Source organism: Micropterus dolomieu, linkage group LG01 (genome assembly GCF_021292245.1).
Source record: "Micropterus dolomieu isolate WLL.071019.BEF.003 ecotype Adirondacks linkage group LG01, ASM2129224v1, whole genome shotgun sequence".
Lineage (NCBI taxonomy): Eukaryota > Metazoa > Chordata > Actinopteri > Centrarchiformes > Centrarchidae > Micropterus > Micropterus dolomieu.
In genome coordinates this window covers 23,858,031-23,881,300 of record NC_060150.1, presented here as the reverse complement: position 1 = coordinate 23,881,300, position 23,270 = coordinate 23,858,031, and the positions used below count along the sequence as shown (strand labels likewise).

The 23,270-nt window shown below is 39.6% G+C and overlaps 1 protein-coding gene across 1 annotated transcript in view; it reads left to right on the top strand.

Moving 5' to 3' along the window:
• plppr5b (phospholipid phosphatase related 5b) overlaps positions 1-23,270 on the top strand; it is a 162,456-nt gene that overhangs the window by 110,614 nt on the left and 28,572 nt on the right. Inside the window, exon 5 of the mRNA XM_046059629.1 lies at positions 13,231-13,481. Coding sequence (XP_045915585.1) covers positions 13,231-13,481 — 251 coding nt within the window. The remainder of the gene's footprint in view (positions 1-13,230; positions 13,482-23,270) is intronic.

The following is a 23,270-nucleotide window of genomic DNA, read 5'->3' as shown; positions in this document are numbered from 1 at the left end:
CGAGTGTGAAGAAGACGCAACGCTCACTACATCTGCAGAGAAACACACAGAATGAGACGCTGTGGATATTGTAAAGCAACAGTGAACACAGCTGCTTGTGATGATGTCATTCATACTATGGTCTCTATCGGTAATTAACAACAAGCCTCCTCCACACGTGGCTCATCTGCTGCTGTGAAAACAGAATTGCAAGTGAAAAGTAAGAAACGAGTTCTTTTAAATAAAACTGCTGACAAGTAAAGTCAGAGCAGACAGAGAGAGACAGACAGGTGTAGGTGTGTGCTTGTGTGTCTGACAGGGAGAGCAAGGTGAGCAGATTACTGTAGTGATTAAACACAAAAATACATTGGAGAAATAGGTAGAATTAAAATGGTGTGCAATTTATTTTCAGCTCCTTCCAGTGAAAATGCTAATGTTATTTTATAATCAATGTTCCATTATGACCATACAATTAAATGGACCCCAGTGAGAATAGCTAACATTTATACTGGTGCTGATGGGGATCCTAATAAAAATAGATTTTCCCAATAAATAGTTACAAAAATGTTTGTGTATACTGTCAGTTATAGTTCTTAGAAAGAAAGAAAATCATAATCCGTCAAAATTAGAACCGGCAGGTAAGTAATTTGAATCAGCCAGGAAAAAATAATCTGTGCATCTCTTACTACAGGGATAATCCTTTGTGTGAACCGATATTAGGCTAATATTGTATTGTATCGTGTGTGTATATATATATATATATATGTAAGTAAGAGATGTCCCCTATCCCAGAAGAAACCTAAATTACTATGTACCCTAGAGGACGCAAGTTATTTAGGATAATATGACCGCGTGGTGAACCTATGAACTTAAGTCATATTTAAACAACTATTGCTTTGTGTTGTTGACGAGAAAAATAATAGCAAGACTTCCCTCTGTGTACACGTATCCTATAAAAATACAATTTTGGCTATATCATTGCCAAATAATGTCCCCTTCAGAAATTGCTCTTGAGAAATTTTATGTTTATTGTCCCCCCCTACTGTTAGATGAGATTTACGCCCATGCTACCCAGAGAGGTTGAAAGGAGAAGTAAGATTTATTCCTTTTCTAAAATCTAAAAGAAATCCAGAAAAATGTAGGCTAATGCTAGCTAAATTACTACTGAATGTAATTTTATAAAGCCCTACTGTTCTGCTTTTTAATGACTGTAATAATGAATAGAGATCTACCCAGCTGTATAGGAACAGTGTTGATTCTTAATGCAGTTATAGACAGTGGCGGCACCATCTGAAAATTTCGACCGGACTTCGTGTGCTGAACTATACGAATACATGTACAGTTACACCCCTACCAAATATACTTATCAAAAAGAGGGAATTATAAATAAAGACCTGTCTCTAATATCAGCCTGTTTCAAAGCCTGCTCCTGACAGAAGACAAGACTCCGGAAAGACTAGAGGTGGCAGACTCTGTGTTTGTACCCCTGATGCTTGGTGCTCAGATGCAGTCAAAGTGGATGGACAACGTTTACCATATGTGGCATTTTTATTGTTAAGATGTTGACCATATTATCTGTGCAGAGAATTCACCAGTGTTTTTGTTGCTGATGTTCACAATCCTCCAGATGCAAATTACAAAAATGTACTACAGGAATTTTAATACACATGGACGTCATTAGGCCTATTTTAGGGGGGCTGAAGCTACCCTAACATGGTCCTAAGCTCCCCCAAAAGATGTTTAATTATTAGATTAAATTTTTCTTTTTTACAGTGCAGACATGTACTCAACAAAGAGAAGCAAGAATATTGATCAATATGATAGAATAATACAAATATAATTTGTATGTATTGGCTTAAAATAATCGTTCTAGTTGTTTCCTCTCCGTCACAATTTAAATTCCTCCTGTGGTCGGACACTAGGACCCTGAGGGAGGCTGCGTTTCATCACTGCCGAGCAATGTTACTACACACAGAGAGGTGGTCTACAGGTCTAAGGAAATGTGGGCTATTTTGTTTTCTTCTAACAATAGGCATTTGTTGGCAGGTGCAGGCACCAAGGCAAAGCCTAAACTAAATTATTTTATGATATTTATTATATTTGCTATATTCTGACCAACTTAACTTTCTGCATTTATTGGCTGTAATAATTTAAATAAATATGTAGATGTTGCCTAAATGGCTAGGCTATACATGAGCATATACCCACAGATATACCCACAGGAAAACATAATATAATAAAGGCAATTATACATACATGCATTCATGCATATAGTAATCATTACTCCAAATCATTTATTCCTTCCACCATCAGGTTATTAAGTTCAGACAGGAGCCACTTTAAATAGGATCTTGATCAACAGCTTAAGTATGTTTCTTTGTATGCAGCCAAACTACAGAGCAAAATCACAGTCTGATTGAACCAATCCACAGTTATGTCACAAAAATTTGCGTTATTAAATAGCATTCTTTGGACCTGCAACTTATTTAATAGAGAAAGGAATTAGATATGGTATTACTTTATCACACATTTACATGAGCAGACAGATTGCATTTCAGTCACAGCCTACAGAAAAACTCAGTCTGGCCTGACTTCCCCCATGCAGCTTTGGTACTGTATATCTAGCAACGTCACAATAACGTTGGTTCTACAGAGGAAGAAGATAATATGTCTGCCACTTTTTACCTGTTAGCTTCTTCACCAGTATCTCAATTGCTTAAACACTATAACCAGGCTATTGAACTAAAATTTCAAAACCACAACTCCATTTTTTAAAAAGAACACCCATTTCTCTAAACTACACACAAATCCCTTCCTTTCTCATTGCCTACACCATGTGGTCATTTAGCAAGCACTAACATTCAACATTGTTCACCCAGGTGGAAACTCAAACAGTCATAATTGATCACACACCAATCAGAAGCTTCAATAAATAGATAAAAGGGCCAGAGTCAGTTTCCCATCCAGAGAGATGGGAGGACGAGGTAGTGGACACCAGAGAGGAGGAGGAGGTGAAGGATGACTCCAGACCAAAGACAGGATGCTGCCGCAGAATGATTTGTTGTTTGGTGTGATGTACTGTGCAGTAGTAAGACTAAAAATGTGCAAATGTACATTTGTTTTTTCTTTTGTTGTGTTCATTGTGTGAAAAGGTTTTTGAGGGGGAAAACCACAAGAAACATAAGTAATAACCAGTTTTTGTAGTATCGTTTTGAATTTATCTCACCAGTGTGCAAGACTGTGTTGTAGTTTGTATGTTTCTGAGGGCAAAGTGGTTTTTCAGCAAGATTAAATGGTTTTGAGTGGAGAACTTCATTTTGACCTGAAAATGGGATGTTTGGGGAATTGGGTGTGAAGTTGCGGATTTCTGTTTAAATTTAGGAGATAAAAAGGCATATTTTCATGAAATGTGTTTAAGCAATTGAGAAAAACTGTAATAAAATCCATAGACATGAGTGGAGAAACTGTTGCTGCTTGGCCTCAACGCTACTGTATGTTGCTGAATTCTGATTTTCCTGACAGAGCCAGCCGTGTTGGCAGGATCAGCTTGGACTTCACCACACATAGCACCAGTCCCCACAAAGCTGTGTGCTCAGCCCACTGCTGTTCGCACTGCTAAGACATGACTGTGTGGATAGATCAAAGGAAAACGTGAACGTGACATCCACTGATTGCACCACAGGGGTGGGGCTCATCGGCCAAAATGATGAATCAGTGTAGAGAGAGGATGTCAAACACCTAGAGAGCTGGTGCAGTGACATTAATCTGATGCTAAATGTCACCAAAACCAAGGAGATGATTGTTGATTTCAGATGGTCTCGGCCAGAGCACACAGTTCTCAGCATCAAAGGCTCCCTCTACACAAACGGTTTGTCCCTTTTAGTTGTTGGTTTTAAAATTATGGTCATATCTTACGCATTGCACCTTGAAAGTATTTAAATACAACTACTCTTTCTGCAGAAAAATGGCTGAAAAGTGTTTGAATACATAAGCAGCATTTTACTGTAGCTGTGGTGGAGATGGAGTTAGTTTGAGTAGTTTATTCCAGTGGTTCTCAATATAGGCGCCGGGCCTGCTCCAAAGAGTCACATGTGAGATAATTAATGGGGTGAAAGAAAAACACGCATTTATTGACTTTTCACTAGTCTTTGCTTTTTTTGTGAAATAATAACAATGCATTGTATTTTATAAGTTTATTATGTGTTTTATATTGTTAATTGTTCATCTGAAAACCAGTAACAACAGTTGACAATCGTAATGCAGACAGATGCCCTTTTGAAATGTAGTTGTTTAAATGTACAAAGTAGCATTTGGTGAGAAGCTGTTACTCTTTTACCCAGAATGCTCTGCTGTGTCCTGTAGCTATCACGCAGAAGCAGAATTATTTTAGTCTAGCTACTATCAGATCCTTTTATGTATTTTTCTTGACTGTTCTAATGTTAGAGTGGGCCAGTGTTCAGGCGGGACATGTTCCATGTGTGTGTATGGGCTGTGCATATGCATTTCTGAGTGTGTGCACAAGTGTGTGTATTCATGCGCATCAGTATGTATGCCTGCAAATGCTTGTTGCCAGAATTTACATCTGCTGGAGAGAAGCTCAGCATCACGTGAGCCCGGCCTCGCAGCTCCACATCCCTCCCTTTTCACTCAGGCCCAGTGTTGCTTTGCATAATGACTCACAGGGCCGTGCTCTTTGGAAAAAGATTAAATTTAGAACACTGCCGAGGGGCGTGGCACTCTCTCACACTCAACGTCAGCAGTGTGTTTTTACCTTCATGTGTTTTAAGACTTTGCTTGTTGAACTTAAGATTTAAGTTTATGCACAGCCCCCTGTTTCAGTGACATTATGTAAAATAGTCCACATTACATAAATGTTTAAAAATATTTGTGGTTAGCTCTTTGGTAAGATAGTTAACTTGCTCACTGAGCTTACATGAGAAAATGAAACACTCACAAGAAAACAACCCCCTATGACAATGTTAGGGTGGACCTACAGGCTTGATCCCCTCAAAGAGAGTGACGGGAAATTAAACAGTTAAAGTTATTTTAAAAACCTAAAATATTCTGGACTTTTGACCAAAAATTTGGGTCTGGAGCCCAAGAAGCCACCCCCTGCTCTGCTTTTGCACCTGACAGCATCAACAATTCTGTACCTGATGATCCTTTACATAGCGAGATGGAAAGTAAGGGTGGTGGATGGAGTCTCTCGTCACAGACCTGAGATTGATGTTCCATGATCTTTCCCTTAGTCATTCCTTTGCTGCCATGAGCCAGTATTGTAGAAAGTGAGTCTTTGAGTTTTGAATAACACAGCTAATATCAGCATTCTTGTCTGGTGATAGGGTTGCTCACTGAATTGAAATGTAAGTAAGTAATATAATCATGTTTCCTGTTTCTCTTCTACAAATTATCAGTTGTGTGTGGAGGAGCATTCGTTACTGCTGTTGGTCAACATCCCTGAACACTTTGTAGAAGTTGTCAAACATGGTGAGAAAAGCCAAAAATATTCGGACATGTTAGTGTTTTTGTTGGGATACAATGAGGTGTCCCAGATGCTGCGTTGGTTATCTTCCACTATGACACATTAAATGGGTGAAAACTAGCAGCTGCCGTGTCTTGAGCTCTTCCCTACCTGTTACGAGCCGTGTAACCATCATAATATTCACAGAGACAGAGTTCACTGCCTGTTCTTGCAGTCTTTTTACACCAAAACATTTTCCAGTGTTTGTTGCTCCATCATCTGTTGGTATGAGCTACAGCATGTTTAATTGTCAGATGTTGACTGAGTGATTAATTGGCTGATAGAGATGATTAGGCTAATTCTCAGATGTTCTCAACTAAATGTTTAAAGAGGTCCGCCAATGATTTAGTGGTGCACCTCCATAAAAGTGGAGACACATTTTTTAAAAGTGTTCCGCTCCACCATTTAGTCACTGAATTATAAATCTTTTAATTCCTCTAGGGCACTTAGTCAGAGGTACTGTATATCTCATGTTTTTTTGGCATCAATATTAAATATGTTTTGGGAAAACGATATCCCCTGTCAAATATAGGGCATTTATTTATTTTTTGTATTTTTTATATACTGTACTCTTATTGTTTTTATGGCGCCCAAGACATTTTCATCCTATTTATATGTTCAGTGAGTGGTTACTCTGTGCATTTCCTTATTGTTGCCAGGGCAGAAGAATGCTGCACTGATTCATTCATATCAATACTGGAAGCCTAATTGCTGTAATGATGCTTACTGGCAAAGTTTATCAGCAGTCTGACTTATACAGGGGAAAATGGCTGTTCTCACAATGGTGCAGCTGACGGTGGAATTTGTAGTTGTGTGGTGATCTTTTCCACACCTTCTTTGGTATAGTTGATCCAAAGGGGGAAAAATTATCCATTGTTGTACTTTTTTCAGGTATAGTTTATTCCCTCGTGCTGGTGCACACATTTGTTACCATGGTTAAAATTATTTTTCATTCTATAGTATATAGTTATATATCGCTTCCTTGATAGTCCCCATGATCAGCAAACAGATTTAGTCCACCTGTGAAATCATTGAGTATTTATACAGTGAATGTTAATAAAGTGGTCCCATTCAACCTTGCTGCCTAACCTCATGCTGCACCTCCAGTCACCAGTCTGTCAAGCTCATCTCTGGTGGGGATGAGTCCGCCTACTACAGGTGGGAGATCAACCATCTGGTGACCTGGTGCAGCCAGAACAGTCTGGAGCTCAACGCTCTGAAGACTGTGGAGATGGTCGTGGACTTCAGAAAGAGCACAGCCCCACCCTCCCCCATCATCCTGTGTGACTCCCCAGTCACCACTGTGGACTCCTTCCGCTTCCTGGGCACCATCATCTCCTAGGACCTCAAGTGGGAGCTGAACATCACCTCCCTCACCAAGAAGGCCCAGCAGAGGATGTACTTCCTGCGGCAGCTGAAGAAGTTCAGTCTGCCAAAGACAATAATGGTGCACTTCTACACCGCCATCATTGAGTCCATCCTCACCTCCTCCATCACCATCTGGTACGCTGCTGCGCATCATTCGCTCTGCAGAGAAGGTGATTGGCTACAATCTTTCTTCTCTTCTGGACCTGTACTCCTTGAGGACTCTGAGGCGTGTGTCCCCTCTGGCAGGAGGAACCTCTCGCGACAAAAACAGCTTCTTCCCGTCTGCAGCTAGCCTCATTAACAAGGCCCGGGTCCACTACTGACACTCCCCCCTTGCAAAAGATACAAATGTCTCTGCACATGTAAATACTGTTTGATCTCGTGTCGAGCACAGACCTGGCACGTCGCACATATTTGTTGTATATTTTTATGTTGTCACTTTATATATTTATATAGACACAATATTCTCGTCCGTTGTGTTACTTCTGCAAGGTACAGACCCAGAATAATGCACATGTATATATATATCTGTAACGTTGTTCTTCCATTCCATTTATTTATGTCGACTGTATGTTTGTCTACGTGTAGCACCTTATCACCACAGCAAATTCCTCGTTTGTGTAAAACACTACTTGGCAATAAAGCTCCTTCTGATTCTAATTCTGATTCTTGGCCAGTCCTGTTCCATGTCCACCTTCTAACTCTGTAGTGTTTGGGTTGGTGAATGTCAGAGCTCTGACAAATACATAGTTTTTCTGCCATGATTTCATATTGTTATGAGGTTATGGTTTTGGTACTGTCAGTTTGTCTGTCTAAAGTTGTACTGTGTGATTCCATAGCACCTACAAAAATCAGTCGAGTCAAACCAACTCCACGCGTGTCTTGGTTAAATAACAGAGAAATAAAGACAAAACGCAGATTAGCAGAACAGAAATGGAAATTATGTCATATGAAATAACGTTTCTCCTCTGACGTAATGTTTCTCCAACATCACTGCAACAAACATCATCCCGCAGTTCTTTTAAAAAACACTGAATCTGTGATTAACTGAAGCTTCCCCCATAATCTGTGAGCAATTTTTGTCCTTCTGCACAAACAATAAATAAAAACAAATGAAATCAAGCTCCAGTTTGGTCTGGCAATCCATCTCTACTCTGCAACCCCTCTGCCTTTCATCATCTTGAGGCCCTTTCATTGTGCACTTTAATGGGCACAATTGCCAACTATAAGGCTACGACGAGTCCTTTAGATCTTAAGTGCGCCAAATTTTTAAAGGAAGTTTTGAATAGTGTTGAAAATACAAACAAATCAGAGAGCATCGGGAAGATGTCTTGAGTTTGTCAAAATAACTGTAGTAATACATATAGTAAATGAAAAAAACAAAAAAGGTGTCTATAGGTATCAATGAGCATATCCAGTATATCTGTGCAGTGTGGCTGACTTTAGAGGAGGTCAATGAGCACAGATTTAGGGTTTGGTCTTTGTACAGACATGGCACCAAACCTGACAATCTCACTGAGACAATAAGACTTCAAGAATTTGCACACAGTGACTGTAACTGGCTGTTGTTTACCCATAAAGTTCAAACATCCCCCTTCTTCCAGTCTATATGACCTGACATCCGCTTCTTACACTCTTATATATAGACAAATCCGGTGGCTGATTTATGTGTTTCGCTCTCAGACTCCGCCATTATTACTGCAGTGGCCGAGTTGAAATACATTTACACTAGCAGAGAGAGCAGAGAAGTTTGGGTTTATCAAGGGTAGCAGCTGCCTTCCTCTGACAGATGAAGGTATTGTGAATGTGGAAGTTACTCAGCCCCCAAACACTAGATTGAAATTAGTTATGACACAGGCTTTGGGAGGAAATAACATGAACATAGCGCTTTAGTCCAACCCTCACAGTGTGGATGATAAAGTGCTCTGTGGAGTAGCTAATTAAAACCATTTAACCATCATCAAACTCAATGATTCCTTGTCTTGTAATGAGAAGAACTGAATAATTTTTTTAATTTGAAAGCATCTGATACTTTTAAAGTGGAATTTCAGCCAATGAGGGACCAACACTCAGGTGAACAAAAAATCACAAGCACACTAAAATTTCACTGGTATTCTTCCCAGGAAAAGGGAGTGGGTTTTGGCAAGAATTCTCAGGAAATACCAGGATCACCCTTCTCCAGACTGAACTACAAAAGCAGCTCCTAAGAACATTTCATCTTGATTAAAATCGTATTCTCTCATTTCACAATCACTATTATTAACAGGCTTTACTGCCAGTGTTGTGTACTGTAAATACTAACTGATTCTAATTGAGTGCTCAAACGGAAAAAACTCAAAGTTCAATCTTTGTCTGATTCATACGTTAAACATTTTAACAGAACACAGCCCAGGGTTTCTAGTGTTTGTGAACACACAGGGATTCTGGGAAAACTGTGATAACTTTAAGACTGTTGTGGTTGAGCATTACACTGCAGCACTGTGAAGACGCTGGCACCAGATCAAAGAAGAGGTGCATTGCTTCAACCCCGCTCACCATCCAACACACACACACACACACGTGTATACACAGAGAGACAGGAGTATCACATACACCCAATAAGCATGTGTACTTAGACTCTAGAGCACATACAGTACACACGCATGGCTACACAGTGGCTCTGCAGCAGATCATGACACTGTTTGAAGCAGGCAAACTGAGTTAGATGTATGCCCTAATAAGCAATTTTGGTTGTCCCTCTCTGTGTTCCCAAAGCCAGACAGGGGTGGGTGTGGGGGGTTAGCTAGCAAGTGGAAGTCGTCCGTAAAACATTTCCACATTCGTGTCAGAGAAAGTGGGACAGCATTAAGATGTGCTGTGTGGAGAGCGCTCTGCAAGTGAGTCACCCAGCACTAGACAAAACCTATTTGATGGTTGTTAAGAAATGGACCTGTCATCATCTGGAGCCTCACAGTGCTGCTTTGTGGCTGATAAGGAATGAGAAAGGAACGGCAATGAATTAGACAGCGACATTTAATTTTCATCATTTTAACAAGAATTTGTCTGATAGAAGAAGAAATACGTGCCGTGCTCAGCAGCCATGATGCCTCGCTTCCCATTTTCATGAATGTCTTGAAGCTGAATGCGCTTCAAAGCCTGGGTTGGACTAGTTTGCAGTAGCACACTTGACAGTGATTGGTAAAGCCGCGATTGTTGCCCCAGCAAATAATGCATCCTGGAAGTGTACGTGGTGGACACCTCTCTCAGTGTGTGTGAGATAGAGTTGTCTGACTAAGCGCCTATTTGGTAATTTAGTGTGACACAGGTCCGGGCTCTCGTGGGAGGGAAGCAATTATTTGTGTTAAAGCCCTTCGCACACTGAGACATAAAGCCTGGCTGGTTAAGAGCAGTATGAATAGACTGTGGCACCTGGGTGACTGACACAAAGTGTGTGTGTGTGTGTGTGTGTGTGTGTGTGTGTGTGTGTGTGTGTGTGTGTGTGTGTGTGTGTGCGTGCGTGTGTGTGTGTGTGTGCGTGTGTGTGTGTGTGTTGTGTGTGTGTTTTGTATGGGTGAGCAGCTGGTACGGAGATGCCCCTGTAGACAGTGCAGCGTCAGGAACAGCAGATATCTGCTGAAAGATGTGCAGGCTTCGTCTGGTGTTAGAAGGAATCATTCACACTGAAAATACAAGTTGGTTGAATGATTTATGTCCGTCCTTGTTATTTTACAGAGCACTCTGCTTGTGTCTAAACACAATGTGTCTTTTCTAGGAGGGAGAGGAGAGGCAGCAGGATACACTGACTCAGAAGTTTCTGTTATATAGATCATTTTAAATGCCTAAAGTTTTTATTTTTATTTTGTGGGATACGAAAATAACTACTGCTTCTGCATTATTGTTAATTAGCATAGTATGCAGGGTGCGAACTAGGGGGGAGCCAGGGGGAGCTTAGCTCCACTAAATAAGACATCAGCTCCCCTAAAAGCATGATTTGTGATATTTTGGGGGGTTCTAAAATATTGACAGTATGCTTTATTGCCATTAATTTCTATATATTTCTCTATCATCATGAATCCATGCATAAATTCAGTCAGACTTCATCCAGCCAGAGGGGACGATTATTGACCGTCCGCAGATGGCCGATCGCACCGCGATCTCCTGTCCAGTACGCTCCACCACCCCTCTCCCTCTCTGGTACGGGTTGTGTCGCTAGTACGGCCGACGCGCTGTAAGCGGTTCGTGATAGTTCCGTCTGGCTGGATATTAGTGTGACATAGCAAACTGTAGCTTTTCATACCGACGCTGAAGGTAACTTTAGCGTCAAATAATTACGCTTTGTCACGCTGTCTGAAAGTGTCGGTAATGACGCACTGAGATGAGAACGGTCTGGCCATTTTGTTGTATTATTTCATATTTTTCAAAGTATGAAGTCGCTGACTTTTGTAGTTTGTCGCACCTATTTTTGTTGTTGCGTCTTGAATATTTCTCAGTGGATTATATATAAATTTAGTTCATCTGTTTCTTCCTTAAACATCAATTACTGACATTACTGACAAAGACAGAACATAGCAGAATGCAAGATGCTTCTTATGAACGGTAGTGCAACAGGTCTAGCTGCTAGATGAACTATTTTACTAATCAGAAGCTACAGTGATTCTGCAGATGCATGCAAGTTATTGTATAAGACTTTGCTTTAAAACAGTTAGTTAATTTGCCCATTCGTCTGTCTCATTTATTTAAAAAACAGGTCATCAACAAATATTTTTCTTACTAGTTAACTAAATGAATACTGGAGAAACATAAAAACCCACAAGTAGCTACAATACAACATAATAGTACTATATTATATATATTAAACTTTTTAAAAAAGTTGCAATGTATACCTCAAATCCATTAAAACTATTATATTATAGTGACATAAGAAAGTAGACTACACGTGAGAAAAAAATGATTACATTCACTGTAAATTCACTAACCCTATCAGATATGTTCTAAGTCATTGTAGAGATATAATTGGAAACTTATACAGTACATCTGAGACTGTGGGCCTCCCCTCACCTCCCCTTAGATTACTTGGTTAGTTTTGCTCAATTCCTGGATCATTGTCCCACTCAACAATTTATCCAAGATAGCTTAATATTGCTGTTTGACATAACTTCAGACTACACACAATACATAAATGAAAAGGTTTGTCCTAAAGGCATTTATTAGTAAGAGAGAAAAACAGTTCCCCAAAACTACTGTACTACTGAACTCTCTCTTTAACAAAATCACACGCATGTAGGCTGTTCTCTGTAATGTCTTCTTGATAATTAATGTAATAACTAATATTGTTTCCCTTCCATTAACTGAGCCTCCTCTGAAACAGTTTGGAACCCCCCTGGGGAGGCCTGCCTCACACTTTGAAAACCTCTGCAGTACATAATTAACTGAGACCATGAAAATTGAGGTACAAGAGGCAGTTTATTTGGTTAGCGAGAAGGTTCGGGAAGGAAAGGATTGAGGGGTCGAGAGGGGAGGGCTGAAAATGTTGAGGGGGAAGGGGTGAAGTGGTGAGAAGGTAGGGATGAAGGGGGTTGCTCGAGTTGTGGTGGCCAAAGCAGCTAGGAACCTGGGGGTCGAGAGTGGGGGCATGTCTTTGTAAGCGTCTTACTTTAGGGTCCCTCCTGTGGTAGAAAAAAAAAATTACTTTGGTGGAGTTATGGATTTTAGTGTGCATGTCTTTGACTGTGGGAGGAAACCAGAGCGCCCGGGGGAAATCCACACAAACTTAGGGAGAACATGCAAACTCCACACAGAAAGACCTGGGATGACCAAGGTCTGAAGCCAGGACCTTTTTGCTGGGCCACCGTGCTGCCCATTGGAAGAGGAGAGAAACAGGGTTTGGTGGGTGGGTGGGGGATGTGAGAACTGAGACAAACGAAAAGTGTTTTTGTTCCTCCAAAACGTTTTCTACAAGCTTTTCGAAAACTTGTAGGTTAAAAAAAGTCTAACAAAACCCTTTTAGTGCTGGCTAAAAGACATCATACAAGGAATTTAAAAGCAACATAAGGCTACAGGCAACCCATAATGCAACACTGTATGTAGGAGCCAGTACTCTCCCCATTGAAAAAGTTGTGACCATGTTCTGGAATATAATTTAAAAAAACAGAATTTTCTAATCTTAAATTGAAGCTAATATGGTATTGGATTATCTGGAGATTAATGGATCTTAATGGTGAACTGTAATTTGACAGGTAAACTTTTGCATGTTAATCTGTGATGAGGAGCTCAGTATTTTTAATTAGCTCCACCTTTTCGTTCTTTATACCACCAGCGTTGCTGCTGAAGGTAGCTCTATCTGTCCCATCCGTCCTCCTTCTTAACGTCTTTTTTCTTCACAGGAGTCTACACCTTTGGCCTCTTCACTGTTGACATCTTTGTCAACGCAGGCCAGGTAGTGACAGGGAACCTGGCACCCTACTTCCTGACTGTCTGTAAGCCAAACTACACTGCACTGGGCTGCCAGCAGACCCTGCGTTACATCAGCCACCAGGAGGCCTGCACAGGAAACCAGGACGACATCCTGCATGCCCGCAAGACCTTCCCATCCAAGGAGGCTGCACTCAGTGTCTATGCTGCACTTTACCTGGCTGTGAGTTACTCTGGTCTTCCATTAACTGCTCTCACTATATATACTTGAGGTCAAAAAAAAAATAAAAATACTTATATTCAATTTTTGTGTATAAACTCGCCTTAACATTTTTAATTATGAATTTCTCTTATGTGTATTTATTGAAGCTCTGCTACTGCTCACAGTTGTAGAAACTTAAAGAAACTGTATTTAAGGATAATTCTGGTTCACAACTCATTTTCATACAGCAATATCTCCTTGCATCTTTGTACTTAAAGATTTGCTGATACTGGCCAAAACACATGTGAACGTGTGAATAATGGGAGTACTTGCACTTTTTTTTCTACTTCAAGCTCAGGTAATTTTCACCAGTAGTGTCTCTGTGCTATGATGCACTCTAAACCCTGACTGAAAATAAACTAGCGGTTATGTAGAAAGTCTTACAGCTGTCTGGTGACTCCTTTCCCAAGGATCTTAGAGAAAAAGGAGTTAGAGGTTATACGTCAATAGTTTGCTAAACACCTGGATAAAGAGTGGACTTCTTAAGAAGAGGTTTGATTAAAGCTACTTTAAAGCACTGTGGTACATAACCTGTTAATAAAGACCAATTGATCATGTCTAGTAAAGAAATGCTGACTAATGGTAAAACTTCTTTAAGCAGCCTAGTTGGTGTGGGGTCTAAGAGGCAGGTTGATGGCTTAGATCAGTGTCTCTCAACAGGGGCAAGGGGGGCGTTGAGGTGCTTTTTGGGAGCGTTTGTTGAGGTGAAAGTTTCAGGTGAGTTTACACCAAATAATCGCAACAATACGAGTTTAAACTTTCAACTACTTGCAAAAAACTGTGGTCTGCAACATTAAAACCAGCACTGCGGCTGGATGAGACGGTGTGTATGGAAACTCTTTGACTCTTCAATGTTTCTGTCAGCTGCTTGTGGTGCAGCTCTGTGGTACCTTCACGGAAACAGGAAGTCAGAGTATCAATTGTAAAATTTCAGCAACATGGCATTAACTGTGTAAACTCAGTAAAATAGACACTTTCTTTCTTGGTATTACCGTTGAAAAATGTATTCTTAAAACCGTTCATTTCTCTGAGGGATACACTGTGAACGCCTTATCGCAGTCTTTACACATTTACAAGAGGGATATTCCACTGTCATATTTGCGTCCAACATCCAGCACCTAATGCGACACCTGCAAGTGCCATGAGAGTAATCAAGTGGATGCACCTTGCAGTGTCAGTCACAGCTAGTTTGTGCCCAAGGGGTAACGTGACATGTAGAGTTTCAATATAAAAATGTAACATTAAAAACTGAGGCACAAACTTGCTCTATTTGGGACTGTGAGCTGTCCTTTTTTTTTAAACCTTTATTTATTCAGGGGAGCTTCACTGATAGGAAGCCTCTCTTTTGCAGGATCACATTCATACCTGGAAAGTGCCCAGTACAACCACAGCCTGATCTGCTGGCCACTAAGCAGCTCCACTGGTTGTAAATGATGGAAGGCTAGCACTGTTTGGTTTACTTTCCAAACCTAGATTTTATTGTCGGTTAGTTTTGTTTTACCCCTGAGCACCTCCTTGGCACCTCCACCATCCAGTTCTATGTCTGTCAGACGATCTGAAGGGGAAACTACCAGCAAAGCAATGTAATGCAACGTAATTCACAGCAAAGTATAGGGCACGTAGTAAAAATATTTTTTCTCGACACGTCAGAGAACACAGAATTGTGGGAGAGATTCTGAAGGTACCACAATCAGGTTAATTTCCCAAACAAAGACAAAAAGTGGAGGGGAGACTAAAAAAAAATAAAGGTTCTAGATCAGAGGTGTCAAACTCATTTTCACCAAGGGCCACATAAGCATTACGGTTACCCTCAAAGGGCCAGTTGCAACTGTAAGGCAAATGTAACTACTCCTTAACACATTGTTAAATAACTGTCTCTTTATTTGATTATGTATTCAAGTTAAGGACATTCACAACATAAGCTTTTACAGTAACTATTCACTTTTTCACAGTCCAGAGGTGCAGAACCATGGTAAAACAAATCATTTTGAGCTGCTAATAACATGAGGGACAGATGTGATAAAACAAATAGTCCAGCTGCACACAGCCTTGCAGAGGGCATACATCCTACTAATGAGAGACAGTTTGATTACCTGGAAAAACGCACACTACACAATTCTTAGCCTGATTTGCTGCTTGGTCGTTATGCGTGAACTACACGACGCATCAAAACGGCTCCCCGAAACATTTCTGACACATCGCCGACGTCTGCCAGATATCTAGCATGCCAAATATCTGGAAGAGTCGGCTGAATCGACATCCACATCCAGCCAATGGGAGCAGGCAGCTGGAGAGCAGGCAGCTACTTTTCACCACAAAACACATTTTACTCCCCTCCAGCTCTCTCTGTAGCTCAGACAATCCATGCTACCTGCATGTGCTAATCCATTCTTTACCCATACTCTTTGTCTTTATAATTGCTGTCTTTATAATAACAAACAACAGCTGTTTTGTCTGAAGGGTTCACGTCATTTCCCGTTTCTGTTTGACATGTGTTTTCTTGACAAAACGTGGTTTGGAGACCAGCATCGGGTGACACAGTCGCTGTCCGCTAGTGTAGTGTGTCCCCCTGTCAACGATCAGACACGTAGTGTGAACGGCACGACGACTTCAAGACTCCCGTCACAAGACAGCAAGTTGTGTAGTCTGAACAGCACGGCCATCGGCCGATGCTGAAAGTCGTGTAGTCTGCAGGAGCCTTAACCAACATCGATCCTTCATCACTGATACTGCCTCATAACACAAAAGACATAGGCCTAGCCTACCGGGTTTTCTTGTTGAAGCACAAACATGTATTCACTTTCCCACCATTCATGAAATTGCCTTCCTTCTGCATCATTTTTTCTCGTCTTGGACATTTAGGGATTGTTTGTATACATTTCTCATCTCCACTTGTCGGAAAACTACCGTAGTGGGTGTGGAAACATCGCAATCTAGTGGCTGGATGCCGTCACTTCTCGGGTCACAAAATCGACATGCATTGTGGGAGATGTAGTTAATGGCAGCATATACTTTTATTTCAGGACAATCATGAATCTTTAAAGCTTTCGGCCACATAAAAAGGCGCTTGGTAGAACCTCCTTGGGTGGGTTCCAGGTACAATCCATGAAATATCACAGTAGAACCCCCTCTGTGGGTTCTTGTTACCACCCAAAACCTTTCCACCATAGAAGGTGGAATGGTTCAGGATAGAGACACCAGAGAGGATTCCGGGGGGAACCATTACATTGTGAGCTGGTCAACTCTTGATGAAGAAGGTTTCAGGAAACTCAGGATTTCTTAGACAGCAATATTTATTGGAGCTTGGCTAAGGAGAATAGCAAAACCAGTACAAGATGAGAACACAGTACCAAATCTGAAGATCCCTTCTTTGTCCACACTATTTATCCCTTTACTGTCTGTACAGAGTCTACAATGTATCCCAAGCAAAGTCATTCACTACTGGCCTAAATATGTGCAACCATCTTATTGTATGTTATCTCTAATGCTTACTTAAGTCATGTTGTAATTAGCAGGTCACATGTAATTCTTTCTAAGAGGGAAACAGTCAGTCTGTCTGAAATAAAATAAAGCTAATTTTGACCTTGGGTTGCCTTAGGAGATGGACCACAGAGTTCAACCTTATCAAGGGCTGCGCCAGTCTAGTCAATCAAACAGAGTATGGCAAGCTACAGCAAGTTGTGGGAGGCAGGAGCCACATTTGTGACAAGTGACAATGTACTGTGATTATGACTAGTCAAAGTGACGTTGTTGATATCTGTTAATTCCAGATAGTCACACTTGGCTAAGACATGTTAAATGTGCTTGCCATAGACAGGGACATGAGACAGATTTTTTATTGTTTTGGAGAGTCATAGACTGTGACCTTTGGTTTACTTTAGCTCTACAAATGACCCTAACGTGACATGGGGATACACTTTGTGATATTACCCTTAAAGAAAGAATATTCCTTCACACTAGGTATATCCCTTTATGTTTGTTCAAGGTTGAACCGTTTGAAAGTCTTCCAGGTGGAACCTTATTATTATATGGTTCTAGTTAGTACCTTCATTTCTAAGCGTGTACTCAGGCACATACATTGCCACTTATTGAACTTAATGTGACACTGTAATAATCAAGTTTTTTGCAATTATCTTCAAAACAACGTGGCCTAGAGTCAAAATGATTTCTTCATCATTCATATTTAATCTCTCCAGTCAGCTACATGTGGTCTTCTGCTCTAAAAATCTAAAAAAATCTCAAAATCTTATTTTTGACATATCGTCAGAGACCACTTTGCCAATTGTCCCAAAACTTAGTTAGGATCAGCTTCAGAGTTCTCTGATATATTCTCTGATATAAATTGTTAAAGAAATGTCAATACGTCAATCCATTTCAGTTTTGCAAGCCAAATCAGTTTTGGTCAAAATACCAACAAGACATATTTCACATGACTAAATCATGTGAAATATGTCTTCGCTGAAGGTCATAAGCTACATAAAATGTTTCTTTAAAGTTGATTTATATATGATATAAGAGTTTTGTTTCTTGTAAATTAAATAAGAAACACGTATCCAAATACCATCTTGGACCCTGATCATTGCCTATATTTATAATTATTTACGATAATAATCAATCCACAAATGTGTACTATGATGCGCAAATATTTCACTATCTACAAATGTGTATTTTTAAATTTGTGATGTGTGAAATCCTATCTACAAAAATACAGAGTGACTTCTACACACAAAACAGTTTTTGCACATTTGCAGATTGCTTTCTGTCAAATTGTGAGTCATGTTACATTTGTAACTTCCTTTTTACACATTTGTGGAATTTTGTCCACTGTGTACTGCGGAGATCTGTAAAAAAATATATATATTTACACAAATATCTCACTACCCAAAGCATGTATTTTTAAATTTGTGTTGTGTAAAATCATATCCACAAAAATACAGTGCAAATATGTACAATTTACTCTACACACATATTTTAATTTCACATACAAAGTGTTATTTACATTTGTGGATCTATTTTTACACACAAAACAGTTTTTGCACATTTGCGGATCATTTCCTGTCAATTTGCAGGTCACGTTACATTTGTATCTGTACCACAGAGATCTGTAAACAGAGATCTATACATGTGAGAGCAGTTTATTAGCTACACCAGCAGGTAGCGGTAGCGACATTGCCTTTCATGAGTTGTAAGAATATCCATTGCAGTACCCAGGGTCATCTGTAGGAGACAACAACTTCTGCTTCTGCTGGACCACTGGACTATCAGTCTAAATTTTTCTGTACAAGTGTATATAGTTTACTCTTGAATACTTTATCACTGTATTTGTTTCACATTTATATTTATACATGATTCTTTTACATATTTGTAGATAGTGAAATATTTGCGCATCATAGTATACATTTGTGGATTGTTTTCTGTCAGTTACAAACATTAAAGTTCAATAAAATCTTCCATATCATTCAATTGCAGGTAACTGACATCCAATTCTTAACTTCAGTGAGGCAAGACTTGTTTACTATTGCTATCCATTTTTTGTTTGTTCAACTTTGTCTATTAAACTTGTGGTCGTTGTTTAATTAGCTTTATCAGAATCAGCTTTTTTTCCCCAGCGAGCTTCGCTGCTTCAACCCCTAATTATGGAGTAAGTCAGTGGAAAAGCTATCTTTCCACGATAATATTAATACGGCTGTCTATTTTCCATTTTACATGTGCAACTACAGTGAAATTCATCTGGGTCAACTTCAAATATTAGCATGAGCTCATAGCATTAATCTTAATGAGCGCCAGTGAGACGGTTTTTTTTGCCCCAGGAGACTCGAACATCAATCAAGAGAAGGCAGTAAGGAACAGTGCTCTATTATGCAATGATCCAAACAAAAGTACCAGTGAAACTAAATGTGATTTTGACGTACGAATAGTGCAGGAATATTACAATTGTCATAGAACTTGTGAAAAACATTTGGACTACCGTTATTGTGAAAAGTGTGTTAAATTCCAGGAAATAGGATCTTTATTTTATATATATATATATATTTTTATTCAAGACCCCATTTGCATTAAGTCTCCCCCACTTATGAAACAAAACCTCCATTCTTGGCTATACAGCCAGTGTAAACAATACCGTATCTTATCTAACTTCACATCTTGTTCCCCTGTACCTACAGTACATGTATATATCAGTACATACTGTACTCAAAACATACAACATACAAAAAATTACACTGTAAATTGGGAAGAATTACATTGTACGTTGCGGGGCCTACTCTAAGGCTTTACCATGTAAGTAAATACATTTATACATCACTAACTGCTGAATTTCCCAATAGAAGTATGAGGCAACATACACAAAATACAGACTGAAGAGTAAAACACAAATGAATAGAAATAAATAAAAAATACACCTAAGTGTAGTTCCCCCAGCCGAATCCTTGTTGCTGCTTTCTAAGAGATTGTTTTGGCAATCAGTCGAACTGTATATCCATCTGTTATCAATTATCAGGTCTTTGTCTTAAGTGTCTGACTGAAAACCTAATGAAGTTTTTTAAGTGCCTTGCATTTTCTTATTTTTGTACAGTTGTGAATGTCCTCACAAGAATAAAAACAAATGCATCCTTTGTAGCCTTTACATCTGATACATAAACCTTTGGTCAGCAGTCCAACATCCCTGAAAATTTGAATCTACAGAAAGCAATGCATCTGCAGATGTCTGCCTTATGTGGATTTATCCTTTAAGCAGATAACACAAATCAAATGTTTCCAGAAAGACTCTGATTCTTGCTGATGGTCTGCTTGCTTTGATTTTTTTGTGTCAGAGAGCCAGCGTTTGCCCAAGTGCCCATGAGCGATGGATGCATGGCTTGAGATCATCAGTGCCTCCCTGCACAATGGGGAGAGCAGATTGCCTCTGTTATCTAGGTCATTTAGCAAGGGCCATTGTGTGTGTACAGCTCGGTGTTCAGGACATACATGCAGTTTGCACACACAGACACTTAGGACACATAGCACAAGGGTACACATACAAACACACACACACACACAACACTCTGAGGAGATAATGATTACTTCTTTTCAAACTGTCATTGTCTCTGTCATTACAGCAATGCCTGGACCAAACACAGCCATCCAGCATTCTGATTTATCAAAATGAGGCTGTAATTACCCCATTCAAATGGTAATGTAACAGTAATGGGGAGACTCAGAATACCACTGTAACGTTGTGGTGTGTTGTGGCAAGTATGAATCATTTAGTCGAAGAAGTGTCCCTGCATGGCAGTTACATTTTGTTACAGCCTAGCTCTTACTTTATCTTTGCTGCTCATTCCTATTAGTTATAAAAACATTTTAATCACTAGTGTCATTGCAGAAGCATGATAACAGAAGGTTTGAAACAAGTCAAATTTAAACTAATTATTTAAACCACTGATTTGGAGGTGTAAAGGAAAGCAAACATTATTAAACAGATATGTAAATAATAATTTTATTGCAGAACTGCCTTCTGATTCATTTGACCTACCGTACTTGTAAAAGGTTTATGACATTTTACAATGCAATGGACAATTTCAATTTCATTTGAAAATAAGTGATTTGTGCTACCTGAACTAGCTGGGGAATTATTCAAAACCAGCCTGTTTTATTTCAGATGGAACTCTTGTTGCAGGCAACGTCCCTCTCTTTCAGCATAGTAGAGGATCAAAACACCATTCACATCGATCAGAAGAAACAAATTCATTCATTTAAAAAATAACAAATGCTATCTTAGGATTTCATCTTAGCAATGAAGTGCCATAATGTATCAGTGACTGATGCTCACTTTATTATCTTGTCATGCCTTCTTGAAGGTACTCTCTTGAAGAAGTAGTTGAGCCTTAAAGTGCAGGGCATGCTAATAGGATATGATGGTACTGAGTGGAAGTAAAGCAATTAAGCTGTAGGTTACATAAAGCTGATAACATATGAAATCAATAAGTCTTTTACTTTTTTACATCATGATGATTATATTTATGCTACTGTAGTTTATCATTTTTCCAGGATAAGAAATAAGAAATAAGAAATCTACCAACTCGTATGTATGTTGTATTATGACAGTAGGAGAAATAAGAAATAGACAAAGAAATCTTTTAAATGAATGCACTAAACAATTATTAACATTAACAGGCACTAAAAGTTGTCTAACTATCAGCCAAGCTGCAGAAGCAAGTCTTGCCAAACTCTGCAGGCAGCAGAAATTATATCCACAGGCTAACACGCTAATAAGCCAACGGCACTGAGTGTACTCTGTGTCTCACTGCCTGGTGCGTGAATATTTTTCAGTGTACGGGCAGCAGTTCAGTATATATAGGAAGTGTTGAGGGCCGTGAGTATGTAGGAGAACTTGTATCAGCAGCAAACGAGTCAGGTCGAGACGAGTCAAGGAAACAGGGGAGAACATATCTCAGTCATTCGCTACCCACACTGCTATTCAAGTAAGTTTTTAATAGAGTTTAAGGTTGTAATCCTTCCATTTTGATTGTTGGCAGTTTGTTTGGGATTAAATATAAAAGCCGTGTAGGCATGTGAAGACTGGCTATTTCCCAAAGCAGTATCATATGTACCAGCGCATATACCAAACTAAAGATATAATCGACAAAAGATTCATTCACACATTCTGCCAGCACTATTTCAAAATACAACCACTACTCTGAGTAGTAGTAATAAAAGTTATTTTAATTTAAGAAAAAAATTCTCATTAACATATAGTCAAATATCATAATGATTACGTTTATTACGAGTCAATTTTAGTTTACTAGTAACAAATAGTGCAGTGTTGAAGTACAATAAAAATGTTATCAGGAATAATACATTGAACCCCCCCCCCCCCACACACACACACACACACACACACACACACACACACACACGTAACACGTAATACCACAGGACATCATTTGAACTTGGCAAGACAGAGAGATTGATGTCCTCCGTCCTCCGCTCGGCACTGTTTCATCAGTGCGGGAGGACAAGCTGCTCAGCCTCTCCTCCCTCAGTTAAATTTTTTATGTTGCACTCTCCATTTAGCTGACAAGCCTCTGATATAGTGAGCATGCCAACAGCTGCTAATGTCTGACATTAATTGGGAAATATAGGTTAGAGCGTGCACCTAGCTATGAAACACTTGCAAAGGCTGTTAAGGCAAATTAAGTTGAGTGTGTGTGTGTGTGTGTGTGTGTGTGTGTGTGTGTGTGTGTGTGTGTGTGTGTGTGTATAAAACTGATTATACAGCTCATACAAACCACAAAGACTTGAGGGGCCGTGACTCTGCTCGAAATTAGGTTCAGGCTACAGATACACACTGACCACATAACCAACTCTCAACTTAATATAACTCTTTTTAAAGCCATCTGAAGGCAGAAGGTTTACAGATAACTGTTTGATTTTTTTGCAAACAGCACCAGACTGTTAATTAAAATAAGTACAGAAATCTCTGTGTTTATGTGCACATTAAACTTGTTAGTTTGGTTAATCATTTTACAAATTACTACAGCAAATCATATCGGAAACTCTGCACATCCCGGACAATAATAAGCTTCCTCTGAATAAAACTATCTACAGGATTCCCAAACTGTCGGTGCGTCTTGATGAGGAGAGCCCGGTGTTTAAAGGGGATTTGAAGGGGGACAAATGTGATTGGCCATTATTGAGACAGCCTCTAACACACTCACCCGCAATGTATGATAATGTATTGTTCCTGATCACACTCCAAGTGCCTTTGCG